Below are 18,189 nucleotides of genomic sequence, written 5' to 3'. Positions count from 1 at the left end.
TCGGGGAGACAGGGGTTAAACACTAAAAATACACAGTTGTGATGGAAATACCCTCATGGACAGGCTGAGGTTTGGCATGCTTTGGAAGAAAATAACTTAAAATAGCACAGAAAGCAAAGGCTGTGGGATATGCATCTCTGATAGCTACTTTCTGCTAAAATAACCAAAATAGCTAAGATAACACTAACACTCAGTTAACCCTCTATCCTGCTCAACAGAGATGAACAGGGCCATTCTAACCTCAGAGCTTTGCCTGACTAATGCTAATGACATTGCATTTGTTATATTCTAACCCCAAGGTCTTTTCATGCAGCTTTATTAATGAGAATTAGGTTTAAAGAAAGTGAAGGTACCCAAAACCAAGCGTGCCACGAGTCTTACAGCCCAATTATAGAAAAGGCTTTTTCTGTAGGATATGCAATTTGATCATCACAGGTCTAAAAATATGAAAGGGAAAGATCTGGAGGCAGAAGCTATATTAGCTCCATCAGTTTTCATACTTGGAGCTCAGGAAAAATGTAAAATGGAAGCAAAGGACATAAAACTGCAAGGACAGATTTTTTCCCTGGTGCTCTCTACATCGCATTGATAATTCATCTTTAGACATTCTAAAAGTTATGGAGTGCTAACTTTGTCCCCACATTCCATGCCAACACAACTCATATGAATGCACACTTCAGTGGCTGCTATCCTTTGCAATTGTATACCCTGGCTACAAAGCTTAACAAACAAACCATTAAAACAATTTGTGGCACCTGTTACTAACAACTTTGCTACAGGAACATGTTAAGTTTTGGCTTCCATAGGCAACGTTTAGGCCCATCTATGAATGGGCCAAGAGCTCAAACAAACTCTGTGATTTGACTCTCATGGCTGTTCTAGAGAATATTTAACTTCTACCCAGACAGATCCCAGGTGACTTATGCCCAAGTCTTAAAGTAAGTTCAGTGCGGTCAGGTAGGAAAATCAGGTACCCCATTCCCGTGGTTCAAACCACAGAACTATACAGTGTAAAAGCACAGACCAAAAGAGTTGATAGAAGGATTAAGCAGAGAAATGCAGCTCTTGCAGTCTAATTTTTCCTTAACACAGCATCTCCACAGCTCAGGTCCTCCCCTGCCCATCAGAAATCCATGGAGCTGAAGGCCCTCCCGAGAGGCAAACCTCACAGAGCTCCCACCTCCCACCAGGAGCACGGTGACAGGCAGATATCCCAAGATACAGCAAGAAAAGTTTTCAAAAGCTCCAACAGGAAAAGGCCACGCTGGAGTCAAGTTTTACATAAGAAGGGGGAAGGCAGGAACCGCTGGCACCACGTCCGCGGGCGGCTGCCGCTGTCAGCCCCGGGCAGCCTCCCTCCCCTCACGGGCGCCCTGCGCGCTCCCAGCCCCTCATCACGGGTGCCCGCCGCACCTCCGGGGGTGCGCAAGGCCACAGCAGAGGCAGCCCCCGCCGGCCAGCAGCACTGTCCCAGGGTGCTCTCCCCGGCGGCGGGACAAATCCATCCCCAGCCGAAGCCATCCGCTCCCGTGCGGGATGGGCACCGCGGGCTCCCCGGCCGAGAGCAGGACAGCGCACGCAGACGCCGCTGGGCTCGACTCATCCCTCTGAACTAACTTTCCTGTTTCCGCAAAAATCACGCAGGCACCGGAGGAGGGGGTGGGGGATTATTGTTTCCAGCAAACACTTCTCGCCCCTACGAGCCACCCGCACCCCTCCCGCAGCCCCATCGCGCCGGGACCCCGCCGCTCCCCAGCATCTCCGGCGGCCGGGCCGGCATCCCGCGACCCCCGTGAGGGGGCAGCCCCCGGCACCCCCGCCCCGGGCCGCTCCGCTCCTGCCACCTCCCCTCTCCCAGGGCCCGGAATGGCCCGCAGGTCCCCGCCGCCCCTCGCCCCCCGCGGCGCCGGGTCTCACCCGCGAGTCCCTGGGCCGGGCCGGATGGGGCCGAGTGCTGGGGGAGCGGCGGAGGTAGGGCAGGACACGGCCCCAGCTCCTGCCAGCGGAAACGGGAGGAGGGGCTCGGACCGGCGTTACCGAGCGGGGAGGAGCTGGGGGCGCTGCCCAGGGGAGGCTCCAGCCCCGCGGAGGAGGGAAGGGAGGGATGGAGGGTGGGAGGGAGCGCTGCCGGCCCGCTCCTCCAGCGCACCCCACCCGCTCCGTCTGCTCCCGCCGGAGCCCCTTTGGCAGGGCTCTGCCTGGAGCCCGCCCCGCTCCCTCTGCCGCCCGCGGTGCCCTCCGGGAAACCTCTGGGGTGGGCGCCAGGAGCACCCCCCGGCACACCCTCCCGCCGGGGCGGGGGGTACCGACCGCCCCCGTCAGCTGCCCCTGCCCCGAGGGACCCGCGGCTGGACGTCCCCTCCGGGCTCAGACAGGCAGGGCTGGTGCCCGTGCCCGCAGGCGGCCCGGAGTGCAGCCCCGACCGCCGCTGCGAGCGGCAACCCCGGGCTGAGAAGCCCACCACGACTGCCAGTGTGTTGCTTTGGCTTCTAGCACAGGGGGAGAGCGTGTCTGAGTGCTCCCCTGAGCTTGCTGCGGTCGCAGCAGGAGTTGTAGACAGGTGTGGATCGGTGTCTTCTCCCACGTAACAAGTGATAGGACAAGAGGACACAGCATGAAACTGTGCCAGGTGAGGTTTAGATTGGATATTAGAAAGTATTTCTTCGCTGACAGTGTGTTCAAACATTGGAACAGCTTGCTCAGGGAAGTGATGGAGTCACCATTCATGGAAGTATTCAAAAAATGCGTATATATGGTGCTCAGAGACTTGTTGTAGTGGTGGACACAGCAGTCCTGGGTTTATGGCTGGACTCTTGGACATCTTTTCCAATCCTAATGATTCTTATCTGTGGTGCTGTGAGAGACAGGGCCATAAGGGAGATCTTCTGACATCATCTAGAAAGTCCCCACCTGCCTTCCTCTGGGTATCAGTGGAAGTGCAACAAAAACTGAACTAAGTCAATTTCAAACACTTTCCCCAGCAGAAGACTCTCTCAAGTTGTCTTAACAGAGCTGGGGAAAGTTTTGGCATGGACCACTAAGCAAAGTGTTATATGCTGAGGAAACAACCTAGAACTGGGGCAGAGATGCCTACAGAAGGAGAGCAGTGCAGTTATGGACATGGGCCTCCTGAGAGGAACTGTATTTTACAGTATATGAAGAGCAACTCAAGGCTTTACCATAAATGTTTTTGCAGAAAGAAGATCTGTTTCACATTCTGAGGTTCCCTGTGTATTCTCATTTCCATCTCTGGTACTGCTGCTGCTGTCACACTTCTCAGTTCAAGGGGATGTCCACATCAAATATATTCTCTTGTACTTTCCATCATGTCCTAAGTGGATTTTTATAAACTGCCTGTTCAACAGACTCAAAGCATCCTGGTGGCAATGCTGCCAGCAACACAATTGTCATTTGCTGCATGTTTGTTTCTCTCCCTCCCAGAAGAGAAGCATGTGCAGCAGCTCTGTGTTCATCATTTATTTATGTGCAGAAGTACACAAACATTGCTGTGTGTTTACCTTAAAGCAAGCAATGAAGGAAATATATCTTGCAATGCATCAAGAGATAAAGAGATCTGTGGAGAGCACTTCTTTTGGTTCCTTGGTTCCAGGCTCCAAGAAGAGTCCATCTCCTGGATGCTGTAGCTCTAATGCAGCAAATCCCATTAGACCTGAGGACTGAAGGATCTTCATTCCAGAACTGATGCCAATCTTTAGTAAGTTAAACTTTGGAAATAAACAACAACTTCCTGAAAGAGAAGCGGCACAGGAAGTCAGCAGAAAATGAGAACACATTTGACACTTTTGGTGGTGGTGTTATTGTTGGTTGGTTGTTCACTCTAAAAGAGACAGCATTATGTTGTGTTCTTCACCTGTTGCATAAGCAAAGCAGCTTTATACCCAGGTATATGGGATTTCTATAGTTCAAGTCTCAGTAAAAAATCAATATGTGAATTCAAGTCATCATTTTGTGTCTACTTTGGAAAAAAGGTAAAACATGCACAGGAAAAAAACCAAACACATATGGGAGCTTAGTATGAACCTGAAGATTTAGGGAAGAGCTTGAGGATCACTGTGAAACTGAGGACTGGAGTTGCTGATACTGTAGATACACTTTCTACCAAGGAAACTGCATTTATCTGCAGGTCTCTTCTCAGTTATGCCATTAAGTTTAGGAAAGTGGTCTGTTGGACCTGTGTTCCAGCTTCAATTAGCCATCTTCTGCATGCAACCAAATCTAATGTGGGGGCACTCTGATGTTGTCCATACAGTGAGGAACAGGAGTTGCACCTCATCAGTATCTTCTCTCAGGCAACCAGCAACAGGACAAGAGGCCACAGTCTTAAGCTGCACCAGGGGAAGGTTAGACTAGGCATTACAAAAATGTTTTTCACAGAAAGAGTGGTTCAGCATTGCAATGGGCTGCCCAGGGAGGTGGTGGAGTCACTGTCCCTGGAGGTATTTAAAAAAATTAGATGTGGCACTTAAATGTCATGCTTTAGTTGATAAGGTGATGTTAGGTCATAGGTTGAACTTGACAGTCTCAAAGGTCTTTTTCAACCTTCATTTTGTGATTTTGTGTACCTGAATCCATGGCACATGACCACCAAACCTGAAGGCCAAATGCAGCTTCTGAGAATAGCTTTGAGTAGCTGCATTTGAGGCATCTAGAAAAGGATGCTCTCCAGTGTAATTCACAGGATGTACCCCGTCTACTGTAATAGCAAGTCTGTGGCTTTGGTCCCAGCCACAAATTTCTGATGAAATCATAATATGGCAACAGAGCTGAGTGCTGTGGGGAAATTAAGGAGGTTGAAAATCAAAGTCTTTGCTTCTCTTTTTGACAGAAAGAGATCATTCACCTAAACTTTCTAACTTTGCTTATATTCATGTTCTTTCCATCCAGCAATTCCTGTATTTTGCACCTCAAGGAGATGAGGGGGGTGCTTTTCTCTAAAGATGCTGTATTAGTTTTCCTCAGAATGAGCACCAGTACTTTTGTGGCTCATGTAAGAGGCCAAAATTGTATGGCCTGTTAAATGAGAGGAGTCAAGATTTGGAGTCTTGACTAATTGCTGAACCAGCAGGCAAACATGGCTTCCATGGCTGACCCATGGCAAACATGGTAGTAGGTCTGGATCTGGTGTCCAAGAGGACTGGGACTGCACCACAGTCTGTGAAGTTATGGACAGAGCTGTGGTCAACCTAAGCTTCTGGCTAGTCTTCCCTCAGAGAGAGTAGCCCTGATCTTGCCATTTCAGTACAAGCATGCAAGTTGTCTGCTGCCTTCCTGCTTGGCTTTGATGTAGACTCTGCTTGCAGGATTGGTGAAATAGCATGACCCCCTGGCAGCTTCTTGAAGGGCTCAGCATGTGTTCTTCCTGCCCCTTCTACAGCTCTACAGGAAGTTTGAGGGTGTTCTCACCTGTCTGAATTAGTTCTTATTCTTTGCTGTAACCACACAAGATCTTCAACTCCTTCATCTGGTCCAAGATGTCAAAGAAGCAAGACAAAAATGAGCTGGGTAATGGGAAGAAAATGACACTGGGAAACCATTGCACCAAAGGCTAAAGCATGCGTGTTATACTCAAGGAAATAATGATCCTTGGATCTAGATATTGAAGTAGAAGGAGATTTAAATTCAATCCCTACCTTTGTCTCTAGGCCCACCAACATGTTGTCTTTGTTGGCAATGTCAGCTTAAGAAGTTCCCACCCCCTCACCACAAATACATGAGTGAATTCAAATGAACTTGTCTTACCTGAAGTGTTCCTTTTGGCTTTGAAGTGCAGATGAAGGGAGGGCTCCTGACTTGCCTAGTTCTGTGTTGCTCAAACCCATGGTCTGTCTTATCTCAGAAGACTATCAGTAAGTGGAATCATTTTAGTAATTCAGTTTGACATGATTCCACAAGCAGATGTAGCTGCACAAATGAGGGCTGATAAACTGAAGCATGTACATTAGAAAAAAAGGGAATCAGTTAAATTGAAAGCTTTTAAGTGCTTTGTTATAAAGAAAACATGGATCTGTTTTGGATATTTAGATCTGGTCTGTCACTTTACCTTCTAAGGTCTCAGTGTTGTGGCTGTAAAGTGACCAGGGGAATCAGCTTTTAATGTTTTGTCCTTTGATTTTACAGCAAGTTCTTACAGGTTAAGTTAATAATTCTGGTATTTCTGCCCCAACAGAAATTAAACTTGTAAGACACTCTGATATCCTCACTTGTTGTCAGTTCTTTAGAGTTCAGTTAGCCTTTCTTCTTGAATCTATGTCTTTTTTTACATATGCTGCTATTTTGTGTTTGCTTTGCTTTATTTTTAGCAAAATTGCAGCTGGCTCTTAGTTTGATGCACTGTCTGGATTTCTTCTGGTGAAATTCCAAGAAAGGAAGCCTTGGGTACAGAGAGCTACAGTCCTTCCAGTCTTTGAAGTATTTTTGCATGGATCTTACCCATTCTGCAAGGGGACAGAAGTTTTTAGTCCAGATCAAAATTTCCAGTACTCCTTTTGCCTCTTCGCTTTAGTAAATCTTCTTTATCTCTTGGCCTACATAAAAGTGAGGTCTCCTAGACACACAAATTTTCTTTTCCTTTCTCCACTGAGTTTCAAAGGCAGGTAGATGTCTCTTGCTAACCCTGGTTATTGACACCAGGGAGCTGTGAACTCCAAGAGCAAGCATAGAAAGGAATACTACCAGAGAAGAATCTTCCACTGGTATTAAGTTGAAGATAAACCCTGCATAAGTGTCCCAAAATCAACTGTGCAAAGATTTCCTCTGTCCCTCAGCCTGTTGGTTCATGTTTACTGCCTTGATAACATCGATAACTTGCTTAATGTGGTTTTATTAATGATCAACTAATGGACTAAGTGAACTTCTAGGGCTCATCTTCTTCAGGGACTGACTTCCAAAGGGTCTGCTGTTGTGATGTAACTCAGCAGTGAAAGCATGCAAGGCACCAAGCTCATGTTTGCAGGAGAGTACTAATACACATCATAAGGAATTTTCCATTGCTGGGGACTTTCTCTGCCCTTTCTCTGTACAGGCTTCATTTCAAAACATTGGCCAAGAATGCTTTTCCCAAGGGTCAGTCTTTTTTCTTATTAGCGAGGTTTTATTTGATTTGTTGCCTGCTCCACATATGGTTCAGAGATCAGGAAGGAGATTGCACAGGGCTGAAGCAGGCAGGTACATGCATTACCAATGGACTGTAGACAGCTGGTGCCATTCATACCTATGTGGCCAGCTGGAGGGGATGCCTGGTTTGCAGAGATTTAGTTAATTCAGTCCTGGGTGGCTTGGTCACCTGGCTGGGACTAGCAATAACGCCCAATGGAAGGGCGAGGGCAGCTTGTGCTTGTATGGATTTTTCATGTGTAGCACAGAGCAGCAGGTATTTCAAGATGCTTTGTCTTCTAGGTGTTTAAAGTACTTGGCTCATCTTTCTCCAAGCTTGACTGATTCTGGTTTCCAGCCATGCAGATCTTAAGGAAAGCTGTTGGCATCTGTGTGTCTGTATTACTGTTTGGAAGTCCGTTCTTGAAGATATTTCTTTGTCTTGGAGAGAGCATGCACAGCAGGATCTTGGTGCAGATTTTGCTTAATAGGTGCAAGCAAATTTTTTGTTCTTGACCATCCACTTTTGGCTCCTGTACAGAGGTGGTTAACAGCATTAGCCCTGCAAGGTCCTTAAAAGTAGCCTCTGAGAATGCAGCATCTACAAGATTGGGGGGGGAAAAATATCACTTTTCCCATAACAGGAAACAAACCATCCTTCTCCGTCTCTGACTTCATGGCATTATCTTTGCTATCCTCCTTACACTTATCCTTTCCTTCCCATGCTTCAAGGCACAGGGTCTGCCTGGTGAAGACTCATGCCTGTCAGGGACCTCACACGTGCAAATGGAAACCCACACTTTTACAGTTAAAACAGATCGACTGGCATGCAGCTGCTTAATGAGGAAGTAAGTCAATTAGTCCCTCTTCCACATTAAATTGATTGTCCAGACCACACGACTCTGCCTGGCCACCCAATAAATCTCCTGTTCACCCTCTGCCAGAGCATCATGCAAACCACCTCTTCCCTCAGAGCAACATGAATAGCTGCATCTTTCCCCCACATCAGCAGCATTGTGGAGACCAAGATTATTGCCTCTCAGTGACTCCTCTCTGAATAGACAACCTCAGTTTACAAGTAAAGCAGAGAGGCTGTGTTTGATTGCCTTGGAAACGCAGAAAGCTAAGCAGTTTTCACTCTTCCCTCTCATTCTTTTCCTCCAGTTTGCTCACCAAATGACATCCTGTGCAATACTTGTGCATCTCATTGTCTGCAACTAACAGGTGGAATAATTTGACCTCTGTAAACAATTATTTTGCTGGTGCACAAGAGCACAGACTGGCTCACTGAGCATTGGTAGCTGTGCAGGGAGAAAAGAAGCAAAAGCAGCAAGAATTATTTTAGTCTGTCAAGTTATCAGACTTGATACATAGAGGAAATCTACTGGGCAAGACAACATGATTTAACATACCCAATTTTCTAAGCATAATTTTATTTAAAACGAACAAGAAAGATTGGTCTCTCACTGTCATGCATGGAAGAGAGGGAAGAAGAAACAAGCCTCTAACAGAAGAAACAGTCTCTAACAGAGCAAGGCTGAATGAGCCTGTGACTGCCCAATTGCTGATGTGGCCAGGCAGCTGTGCAGGATATATGTGCAACCTCTACACACAGGCACATGACTGTGTATGTCTAACTGACACCTATATAAATGTATGGTAACCAGGTCTGGGCATGTGTTGGCTTTCAAATGAATGTAAATGAGTGCACACACTCTGACCAGGTGTAGCATGAACATTTTCAACCTGTTCATATGTGATCAGAGTTGTGGAAGCTGCTGCCATTGCCACTGCCCCGCATGTATGCTCAGGTGCACACACTCCTTTTATGTGTGTAATCACACCCTGGGTGTGCACTGTGGGAAATGCTTTTCACAGGATGCTGATTGTGGTAAGACCCTAAAGCACTCATTTGCCTGTTTCCTTGACTCCAAATCTTTTTCCCATTTGCACAAACCTGGAGATGGACACTTCACTCTATCAATCACAAGCCAGCTCAGAGGTACTTTTCTGAAAATACACAATATCTGCAGTTTATTTTTCAGTTTGGTTGGGGGGGGGGGGGGCAGGGGTTGTTCAAGCACAGACTTTTTTCTTAGACATGCATTCCATGGACAACTCAGGGCAGAGAGTCTCTAGTCCTTCACCAGCCGGTAGATGTGATGTTGGGCACCATGGTCACTAGTTGATACTTCAAAAACATATGCTATGCACAGCAAGGTCTCCTGTGTGTCCCTGTTTGTCACGACCTAGACAGAAAAGGAGAAGAAGCTGAAATGGCAACTGCTATTTCTCTGCTTACGTATTCCAACACATTTAACACAAAGCAGAAAGTCAGTAATAGACAAAGAACAGAGAAGTGCAGGATCGATACACATCTTAGCCCACAGACCACAGCACTTTTCATTCCTCAGAACTACGATGCAGTGAAGAGACAGGGAGATGACAAAAAGTTCACTGTGACCAAGCAGTGATCACATCAGTGGAAGCAGGTTCTCTACTTCCCACCCCTGATGTTGCAGATTTCAGCAGAGTGAAAGTGTTTCACTCTGAAAAAAAAGCTCTTCTTCCTCTGTTTGTTGGGTATAGAGGGGCCCCCTCCTATGGCACACCCACTTCTGATCACACAAATATTGATACATCACAACCACAGACAGTTGTTTTCCTTCATCTGCTCCTGCTTGTCAATGGTAGACACAGAACACCAGGATTAGAGAGTATAACTCCTGTTACAGGAGACTTACAGATTTGACTCCATTACACCTCCCATTCCACACACTGTAGATGTTAGGAGAAGGATGGCTGCTACACTCATGCATTCTTATAGAAGCTCCTTTTTTCCCATTTTTTTTCTATGGCCCCTCAGGACCCTTTAGCGTCTCTACAACGTGACTCTGTCAGCAGCATGGTGAAGGAGCAGTGTTGTCCTAGTTTCTGCAGCATGCACTAGGTGGCAGAGACAAGAGAAATATTGCTCTCAGAATTCCTAGTTCAGCCTCCCTCTCTCTGTCACTGCACAGCTTTGCACATTCTTGTCACCTGAGTTTGTGCCATAGCTAAAGTTCTCTCCCGCTGGAGAACACAGATTTTTATCAGCAGCAGCACAAGCTCAACTGCAGAAGAAAACCATTCCAGCTGGAGGCTTGAACTGTACCAAAGCCCAACTGTTCTTGTGAAAACAGGAAGAAAATAGCTGTTTTCAAAATTTCCTATTAATTTTAGCAGTCTGGTTTTGGTCTGTTTTCTTTTCTTACTTCATGATTGGATTTGCGGTTGAAGTCCTTTCTTCTGCAAGATGTGGTGAGTTATACACATCCAGGTGTGCTAAGGCACCAGGCCCTTTTCTGAAAAACGGGCTCTGAAATCTTGGGAAATCTAGATCCAGAGAAATGTGCCAAGCAAGATAAATGACGCTTATAGGATTAGGGGTATTCTAAGCTTATAAAAGGGTTTATAAAAAAAATGTAATTAGACTTGGCTCAAAGGCAGTAGTGGGGACTGAGGACTACCAACATGCCTTACATTTTGTGTTTTTCATCTCCGCAGTGGGGAGTGGGAAATGCCCATGCTGCTGCTCAGGGAGCAGCACTTTCATCTTGCACAGCACTGCAAGGTAGTGTGTGCCAGCCACCACGTGGGACATGCCTTCAGTGCCAGAAGATAAGGGAAGGACAAGTGATTTCTCAAAACATAAAGCCCCTGAGGAAGTATAACCATGTGACAGGTTTTTTCTTAGAATTTATAGGAAATGCTGGCTGGCCTGACTGAGGAATGAAACATGCAGAAGGCAACTACAATGTTCCCCAGTATGGACTACAGCACACAAGTCTTCCTTCTCTCTGTCTCTGCCCCTCTCATGCTTTTGCTCATCTAAAAGAACTCTCAGCATTTATACTCCTCATTTCTTCCAGATATTTAAGATCTTAATACAAGCATGAAAGAGTAAACTTAATGCCCTATGATGTATATTATTAACCTTGAATTTTTTAGCTGATGTGTCTGAGCCACAGAGCAGTGAAACGAGTTGCCTGCAGTTATCAAAGATCTTCAGAGAATGGAATGAAAACTACTTTGATTTCCAGTCTTTCATACAGCCACCAGCATCTCTTCTACTTACCCAGCCTCACGTTCCCTGGGCAAAGATCTGTGATGCCTCTTACAGAGGTGAACACAGAATTCAGTCCATTAGAAAAATACACGTTTTAAGCTGTGTGCCCTCTTCCCAAATTTGCGCTGCTGCATCTGAGCCTGGAAAGGCTCCCAGTATAACAAAACACTAATGGAAATCTAATTGCTGTAGCCTTGTAATCCTGACCTATCTAGAGGTTGCAGTGATTCAGAAGGTGTCACAGAGTTTCCCCACAACTCCTTTGCATGTCTCCATATTCTGTACAGGTCACGGGTGGTCCTGAGGAAACAACTTTCCCCCCTAATATGGTCAGTGAAGAACTCTTTCCACAGAAAAATTTTATAGCCACTCAACAATACCCTTATGGGTTTTTTTACCTTGCAAAAAGGGCCAGGGCACAGAAAGCACCTCAATATTTGTGAAACAGTGGAATGAGCATTTCCTTCACTGACTTTTTCATTATTCTCCTTCCTTTGTCTCTCTGCCTCATGAGCTCTCCCTTTATTTTTCTTTTTATCTCTCTCTTACCCAGGTCTCTCAAATTCTTTTGCTGCTCCTCTGCATGAGTTACCATCTCTAGAGCTCCATAAATGGTCTTGAAGTGCAATACACATGAAAGAAATTAAGTTCAATTAGATGCTGAGCTATAAAAGGAAATCTGCTTTGACTCTCAACAGTGAACTCCTGCATGGTGCTTACATGTTGCCAAGTTGCAACGAAAACAGCTGAAATCCCTACCTGTAAGATAGTGAAGTTCTCCAGCACACTGTTCATCATATACTTCTCGGGAAGGTGCTTGAGTTTGTGGATGAAGTTGATCATGTATTCGCAGAGAGGGGAGCGGTGGATGCGGTAGGAGTAGTGTCCGTTCTCATAGCGTGCATACTCTGTCTGCAGGGAAAAACAGAGAAGGGCACGTGGGGCTGTGCTGCCACACCAGTGGCACTATCACAAAAAGGCACTCAGAACAGAAAAATTACAGTGGCACTTTTAAATAATTTTATGAACAGTGACCACAGTACTTTGCACCAAGGTCAGTCCCCTTGAATCCTCCACGTTCTTTAGCTTGATTTCTTGTTTTCTTGAGAATGGTGGGTTCCAGCTTCTGAGGAGCAAACCCTCAAGGCACTGTGAAAGGTAACTAAGAGGAACAGACCGATTGACACCTACACTCCCATCTGCATCTCTACTGGAAAAGTACTAAGTGTGAATAAACTGAAAAAGTTAATAACTACTGCTTTAGCAAGACCAGGAAGTAATGATAGTAATACTATACTCAGGATGCTTTATAGTTAAAAAGACTAAAGCCTTCTGGGATCTGTGTGAGAGAACGTAGAATTTATGCCCCCCACTTAAAAAGGGGTCTGGCCAATGATACACAGAGGGATTTTTTTTCTCACATTCCCACCTTGGTTCCTGCATATTTTATCTGTCTTTGAAGAGAAACTGAAGCCATATTCTATGATTTCAGAGCAGACCCTTAAATGCCTGTAACCTTCTTTCACCCCAGAGGCTTGGTCTTCTTTCATGTGCATCATGACACTTCCCTTAGCCCCTCTGTCCCTCTGCAAATACTTAACTTCAGGCATGCCTATCATGTGGCTGGAGATGGGTTTTGGGGAAGGATGCACCTTGAACTGACTGCTGACATGAGAACAGCTGGTGTTCTGCACATAGATGCTTCTGCATCCTGAGGTTCCTTAAGAAACAGGGCAGCAGCAGGCATGTCAAAACAGCTCTCTTAGCAGCTGAATGTGGCATCAAAAAGAATTTCTTCAATGCCAGTTCTATGCATAACCCAGTTATTTGCAGTTGCTCAAGCTGTAAGCGTATAAGCTCTAGATCTAACCAAGCTGTAAGGCTATAGTCTGTAAATTATTGCAGTCTAATTAATATCTATAGTTTATAAATGATCTGTTTAAAAACACTGGTGAGACTGAGGTGTTGCTTATATGTTTTCACATTTCTGGACTACAAAACACATCTATATTCCCTAGCTTTCCTTTGCTTCCCAAAAAACCCCAGAGAATCAGCAGAGCTAAGAGTCATATGTATTTACATCTCCTCAGAAACTGAGATTTAAGGGAAAAGTAGCAAACACTAGCAGATCTTCAGTGAAATCCTAAGACAAGCATTTTGCAGGCTGAGTGATCTATGGCATCCATCTCCCTGACAAGAAGCATGAGATATATTTTGCCTTGAGATACAAAGGCAGGATGCAAATACTTGACGTGACAAAACGGCAGCCAGAGGGAATCTTGCACCCAAGTGTCTACTCCTTACCTCTACTTTCTCTACCACCTGCTTTCCAAAGGAACACACTTTGGTGGAACAGGTAATGACCATGTTTTCTGGGCTCTCATACTGGCTGGAAACACCATAGAAAGATCTGGATTCATCTTCAATATTGGTATTCAAATCAGCCTGCCAAAAAGAAGAGCAATAAAAATTCAGATGGTTATCAATAGATGGTTGTGGCATTTTCTCACCATTACCTTACATAGCCAGGATAGTGAAGTATTGGGAGTGTCCCCAGCTCCTTAAGCAGACCGATGTGCATTGAGGAAGCAGGAGAAATCTGAAGAGTACTGAATAAAATCCTATTTCCACTTCAAAAAATGGTGTGGTTTGCATACACATTGGGGAAATCTGGTGGAATATCTTCCTAACATGAAAAACATATGACACGGCTTGGAGGTACTCACTGTGCAGAGCAGACTGCAGAATCAGAGCAGTGCAACAGACAGGCTAGACTAGGCTGACTCTCCAGGAAGGAAAAAAATAGTAAAGCAACAGCAAAAAAGTTTTTCCACCCTAAGAACATAGGTAAGGGAAAAGAGACAGCAGGGAAAAGGAATGTGTGAGTACACACACACATCAGGCTCAGGTACTACAAATGTAAATAGACAGGATGCAACATAAGGAATGTAGGTTACTGATGGATCTGGCCCAGTGACACCTGAATTCAAACCCATCTCCAGTAGCAGCCACAGTTTTCAAATGTGGGTGCCTAAGGCTGGCCAACCGAAGCCTCCTGTTGGGACAGAACTCCTAAAAATCCTCGCTGTCTGAAGCTTCCACCAGGGGTCATTCCAACTGCAGTTATGAAACAAGTGGCGGTTCCCTTAAGCTCTAGAAACACTACGGGTGTGTGGGAATGCCCAGTTCAGCTCCCTCCCCTTCAAAACTAAAAGGGCAGAGCTCCTCTGTGCTCCACAAGCCCATGTGCTACTTCACATCAGCCTAAAAGCAAGGATCACTTCCCATAGGCTGCTCCAGAGAATTTTATTCTTCCAGCTGATCTAAGGGAAGAGAAAACTGCAGAAAATGTATTCCAGCTACAGTGGGACTAAGACAGCATTAGATGCCATTCTAGCAGGGTTTTCTTAACCAATGTCAGTGAAGAGATTTTTATTTGAGATCTAGAGCAGCACTATGGTCAAGCAATGTGGTAGAACTGGACCACCACAATAATGAATGCCCCTCTTTCTTTGCCATGCAAAATACCTGCCTCTTAAGTGCCATGAGGCAATAAATACCGTTAGCTTAGTTATCTTAAGGAGCAGCTTCACAAAAGGTTTAGGTCAGTCTAGAAAGTGACAGTCAAGTTTTCTGTCTTTCTGTAGACACGTGAGCTTGCTGCTGCCTTTGTGGCATCACAAAAGATAAGACCCACAAAGAAAGCCTATTTTCATAGCAACACATACTTGGATTGGCTTGAGTGTCTTGAGAAATTGTACCTCAGTTGTAGTTTGATGATACCAGGCTGGTCCTGACCCCAAGAGAGAGCAGTCTCAGTCTTCCAGAACAGTTTGTGCTTCCCCATTCCTGCTGTACTGACACACATCTCTGTAGCTGTATGACAAGGCTCACTGAGGAATTGCTCAGTTAGTTCTCAGTGGGGTCAGTTCCCTGGCCTGATTCAGAAACACCTGTGTGTGTTCAAACAAAGAATGCGTTGGGAGGATGGGAAGCAACAGGGATAGCAGAAGGCAGGACAGCTTATTCTAGTGTATTGTTATGGCCATGCTGAAGACCTTGGTATTAAATAACTGTAGCAGCTACTTTCTTTGTACCACAAATGCACCTGTATTAGAGAATAGTGGTATTACTCCATTCTGGTTTAGGTTTTTATTAAGTTACTGTAACACTGTACTTTAATACTGTAATATTCACATCCATGTCAATGCAATCAACTGTATTGTTTATTTCACCCACACTCCAACTGTCTGAATAAAGATTAACTTCTTCCCTTGTCCAGAGAGGAGCTAGACTAGGAGTCCTTCACAATATTTTTCTGCTATTTCCCTTGGGAGTAATAAACACAATGTATGGACTTGATTCCGCTCTTCCAAAGAAATTCTCCCACTGAGTCAAAAAGAACAAAGGGTCAAGGCTACAGAGGCTTGGTCAGGCCACTGCTACATAAACACTTGCAGAACCAGACAAACATTTTCAGGGTCTCACTAGTAAAGTTAAGGTTACATTCTCCAAAAGACTCACTGGTAAAATTTAAAAATAAATACACTCAATACAAGGCAAAGCAGAAAGGTGCTAGTTCCACTTCATGAGAAAAGCTTCACTAGCCCTAAGAAGCCACTCTAGGTGCTCCCGCAGTTTGACAAGCCTCCCATCACAAGGCCAGACCAGAATTTCGCAGCTAATTAACATCTAATTAATCAACATTAACGGCAAAACTACAGTAATACTATTTGAATTAAGGAGTTGTCACCATTCACTGACATTATGTACAATCAGTACCTGGAAGCCCTGTTGCAGTGGAGCAGCGGGATCATGTTGGAACTCCCTCACATTTACACTGCACATTTTACTCTAAAGCTTGTCCCATATTATGGGCTAGGACGGTCAGACATGGAGTGATCAGTCACCAGGAGCTGTGTACCCACCTCCTGTCACCTTTACAGATCTCATAAACATACATACAGGGAGTTTCAGCAACTCCAGGGAATGACAGTAGCAGTTTACTGAGAGCTTCAGCTCATGTTTGCAGAATGCTGGAGCACCCCAGACACTGCTGGCCTTACAGTTACAGCTTTTTCACCTATTTACAGCTGCTGGTTCCCACCTTCTTAAGGAAGGCACTGCCCCAGTACCAGACATTATTTAGCACACACATATCTGCTCTTGAACTATTTGCAACCTGGTTTATACATGTGAACTGAAAATAGCAATGGTGTACATGAATAAAAGACCAAGGAACAACTCAGAAGTGCAACTCCCATCTCTTAGCTTTCCCTGCTGTGGAGATGATTACCTTCTGAAGGGAGACAAGGCAGAAAATTGAGGAAGAAAAGTGTAATCTGCCATAGCCAAATTAACTTCTAAATGTCAACTGGACACTGGGGTAATTCACGAAAGGATGCAGTTAAACTTCTCAGGATGAGGACAACACCATAGTGACCAAAAGAGCTACTGCATTTAGCTTAACATCTAAAACCACTATGGCCTTCATGCCTAGATTCCTATGAGTTCCTCACAACACCTAGACCATCAGGACTACATTGCCTCTCTAAAGAAAACCTTGTGTGAAAGCACATCCAGCACTGGAGCGAGCACCCGAGGTCAGCAGAGACAGGTCTGACTTACTGTGTCCAGTACATTCCACACTGAAAAGATGCAAGAGAATAATAGTGACTATGATTCAAAGGAAATTCATCTTCCCAGAACTCCAACAAGCAGGAGAGCAAATCTTCACTTTATAGTCTGAGAATGCATAGAATTTTTTGATATGTAACTGGATGTGACTAGAACCCAGGTGCCTCAACTCCTCTCTGGCAAATGCCCTAGTATGTCCAACAACAAATGAGATGGTCTTAAATACATTCCTTAGCCCAATCTAGGCAGCCAAAAGAGACATAGGCAGGATTTAGGAAAGTCTCACTGAGGGGGCTGAGCTGCCTGGCCCACCAGGCTCCTACTTGCCACTGCTAGAACAGGGTGGGACTGCGGGGGCAGCAGCAGCAGGATTCAGGCTGTTGGGTAGTGTCCAGCATTCAAACAGCTGTTCTCAGTCTCTTTTACAGGCAAAGGTTAAGATCAAATAAACGAGGCATATTACAAGCTAAATCTGAGTTAGGAGCCACCAGCTGGACCAAACTACTTTATCTGACAAAGTCAGGGTTCTTGCTTTCTGTCCCAGAAGTTCCAGATGCAAAAACCTGAGCACACTCTGACATAGCAAAAATCTGATGTGTCTGGGATGTGTTCAACTTGCTGTGTAAACTCAGCACAAACGACACACTTATCCATAGCTTGCCCGATGACTTCCAAACATGTTGAAACTGCAATCACTGAGATATCTGTGATATAGCACATCCCAGATATTCACATACTGCATGCAAGAGTGAATCTGCCTGCTGGGGGGGAACATCTGCGATTTCCTCCTTTCCAGAGAAGTAAGCAGAATGTTTAATTACCTACAAGACAAGATTTCTAGATGGAAGAGAAGGCATTTGTTCTGGGAAGAGCATACTACCCCTCCACAAGTTAATTTGCTCCTTTCTCCCCTCCATCTCTGGAAAAGATTCTTTGAAAATTTCTCAGCAATTCAATCTTTCAATCTGCCTTTTGCTGCTAATAATCTGTTGAAATTTGGTGGAAGAAGTGCCATTGGCAGAGTCCCCTGGAGGGGGGCAGCAACTGGAGATGGTGCTGGTGATGGCAGGTGAAATTAATGTGTGTAAAAATAATAAAATTCGCTGTTTCTATCTGCTGTCTTGTTTGCTGCCTGAGGAGTACCAAGAACAGAGTGAACGTGGAGAACAAATTGCCATTCCTTGCTCTCCAGGCAGTTCCAGGATTGAAAGCATCCAGTGGGCAAGGCAAGGTGCTGAGGGCAATTTGCACTGCTGCTGTTTTGACTGGATTTGCTTGGGACAGGAGAGAAGCCAGGTGCAAGACAGCAGTTTCCAGCCCACCCCTTCAGC

At 45.3% G+C, this 18,189-nt stretch overlaps 2 protein-coding genes across 3 annotated transcripts in view; both read right to left on the bottom strand.

Annotated features, from left to right (window-relative positions):
- Nucleotides 1-2,017, bottom strand: part of TSPAN9 (tetraspanin 9) — a 167,293-nt gene extending 165,276 nt beyond the window's left edge. For both annotated transcript variants that reach the window (XM_054514006.1, XM_036384838.2), the window contains exon 1: nt 1,918-2,017. The gene's annotated coding sequence lies outside the window, so the exon portion shown is untranslated. The remainder of the gene's footprint in view (nt 1-1,917) is intronic.
- A 7,102-nt stretch (nt 2,018-9,119) lies between these two features.
- Nucleotides 9,120-18,189, bottom strand: part of TEAD4 (TEA domain transcription factor 4) — a 51,558-nt gene continuing 42,488 nt past the window's right edge. The window contains exons 11-13 of the mRNA XM_036380822.1: nt 13,526-13,666; nt 11,981-12,133; nt 9,120-9,362 (exon numbers count right to left, since the gene is read on the bottom strand). Of these exons, the coding sequence (XP_036236715.1) occupies nt 9,249-9,362; nt 11,981-12,133; nt 13,526-13,666 (408 nt within the window). The 3' untranslated portion in view covers nt 9,120-9,248. The remainder of the gene's footprint in view (nt 9,363-11,980; nt 12,134-13,525; nt 13,667-18,189) is intronic.

The sequence above is a fragment of the Molothrus ater genome, chromosome 2 (assembly GCF_012460135.2).
Source record: "Molothrus ater isolate BHLD 08-10-18 breed brown headed cowbird chromosome 2, BPBGC_Mater_1.1, whole genome shotgun sequence".
In the NCBI taxonomy this organism is placed as follows: Eukaryota; Metazoa; Chordata; class Aves; order Passeriformes; family Icteridae; genus Molothrus; species Molothrus ater.
Note: the sequence above shows the minus strand (reverse complement) of the source record. Positions and strands in the feature narration are given on the sequence as shown.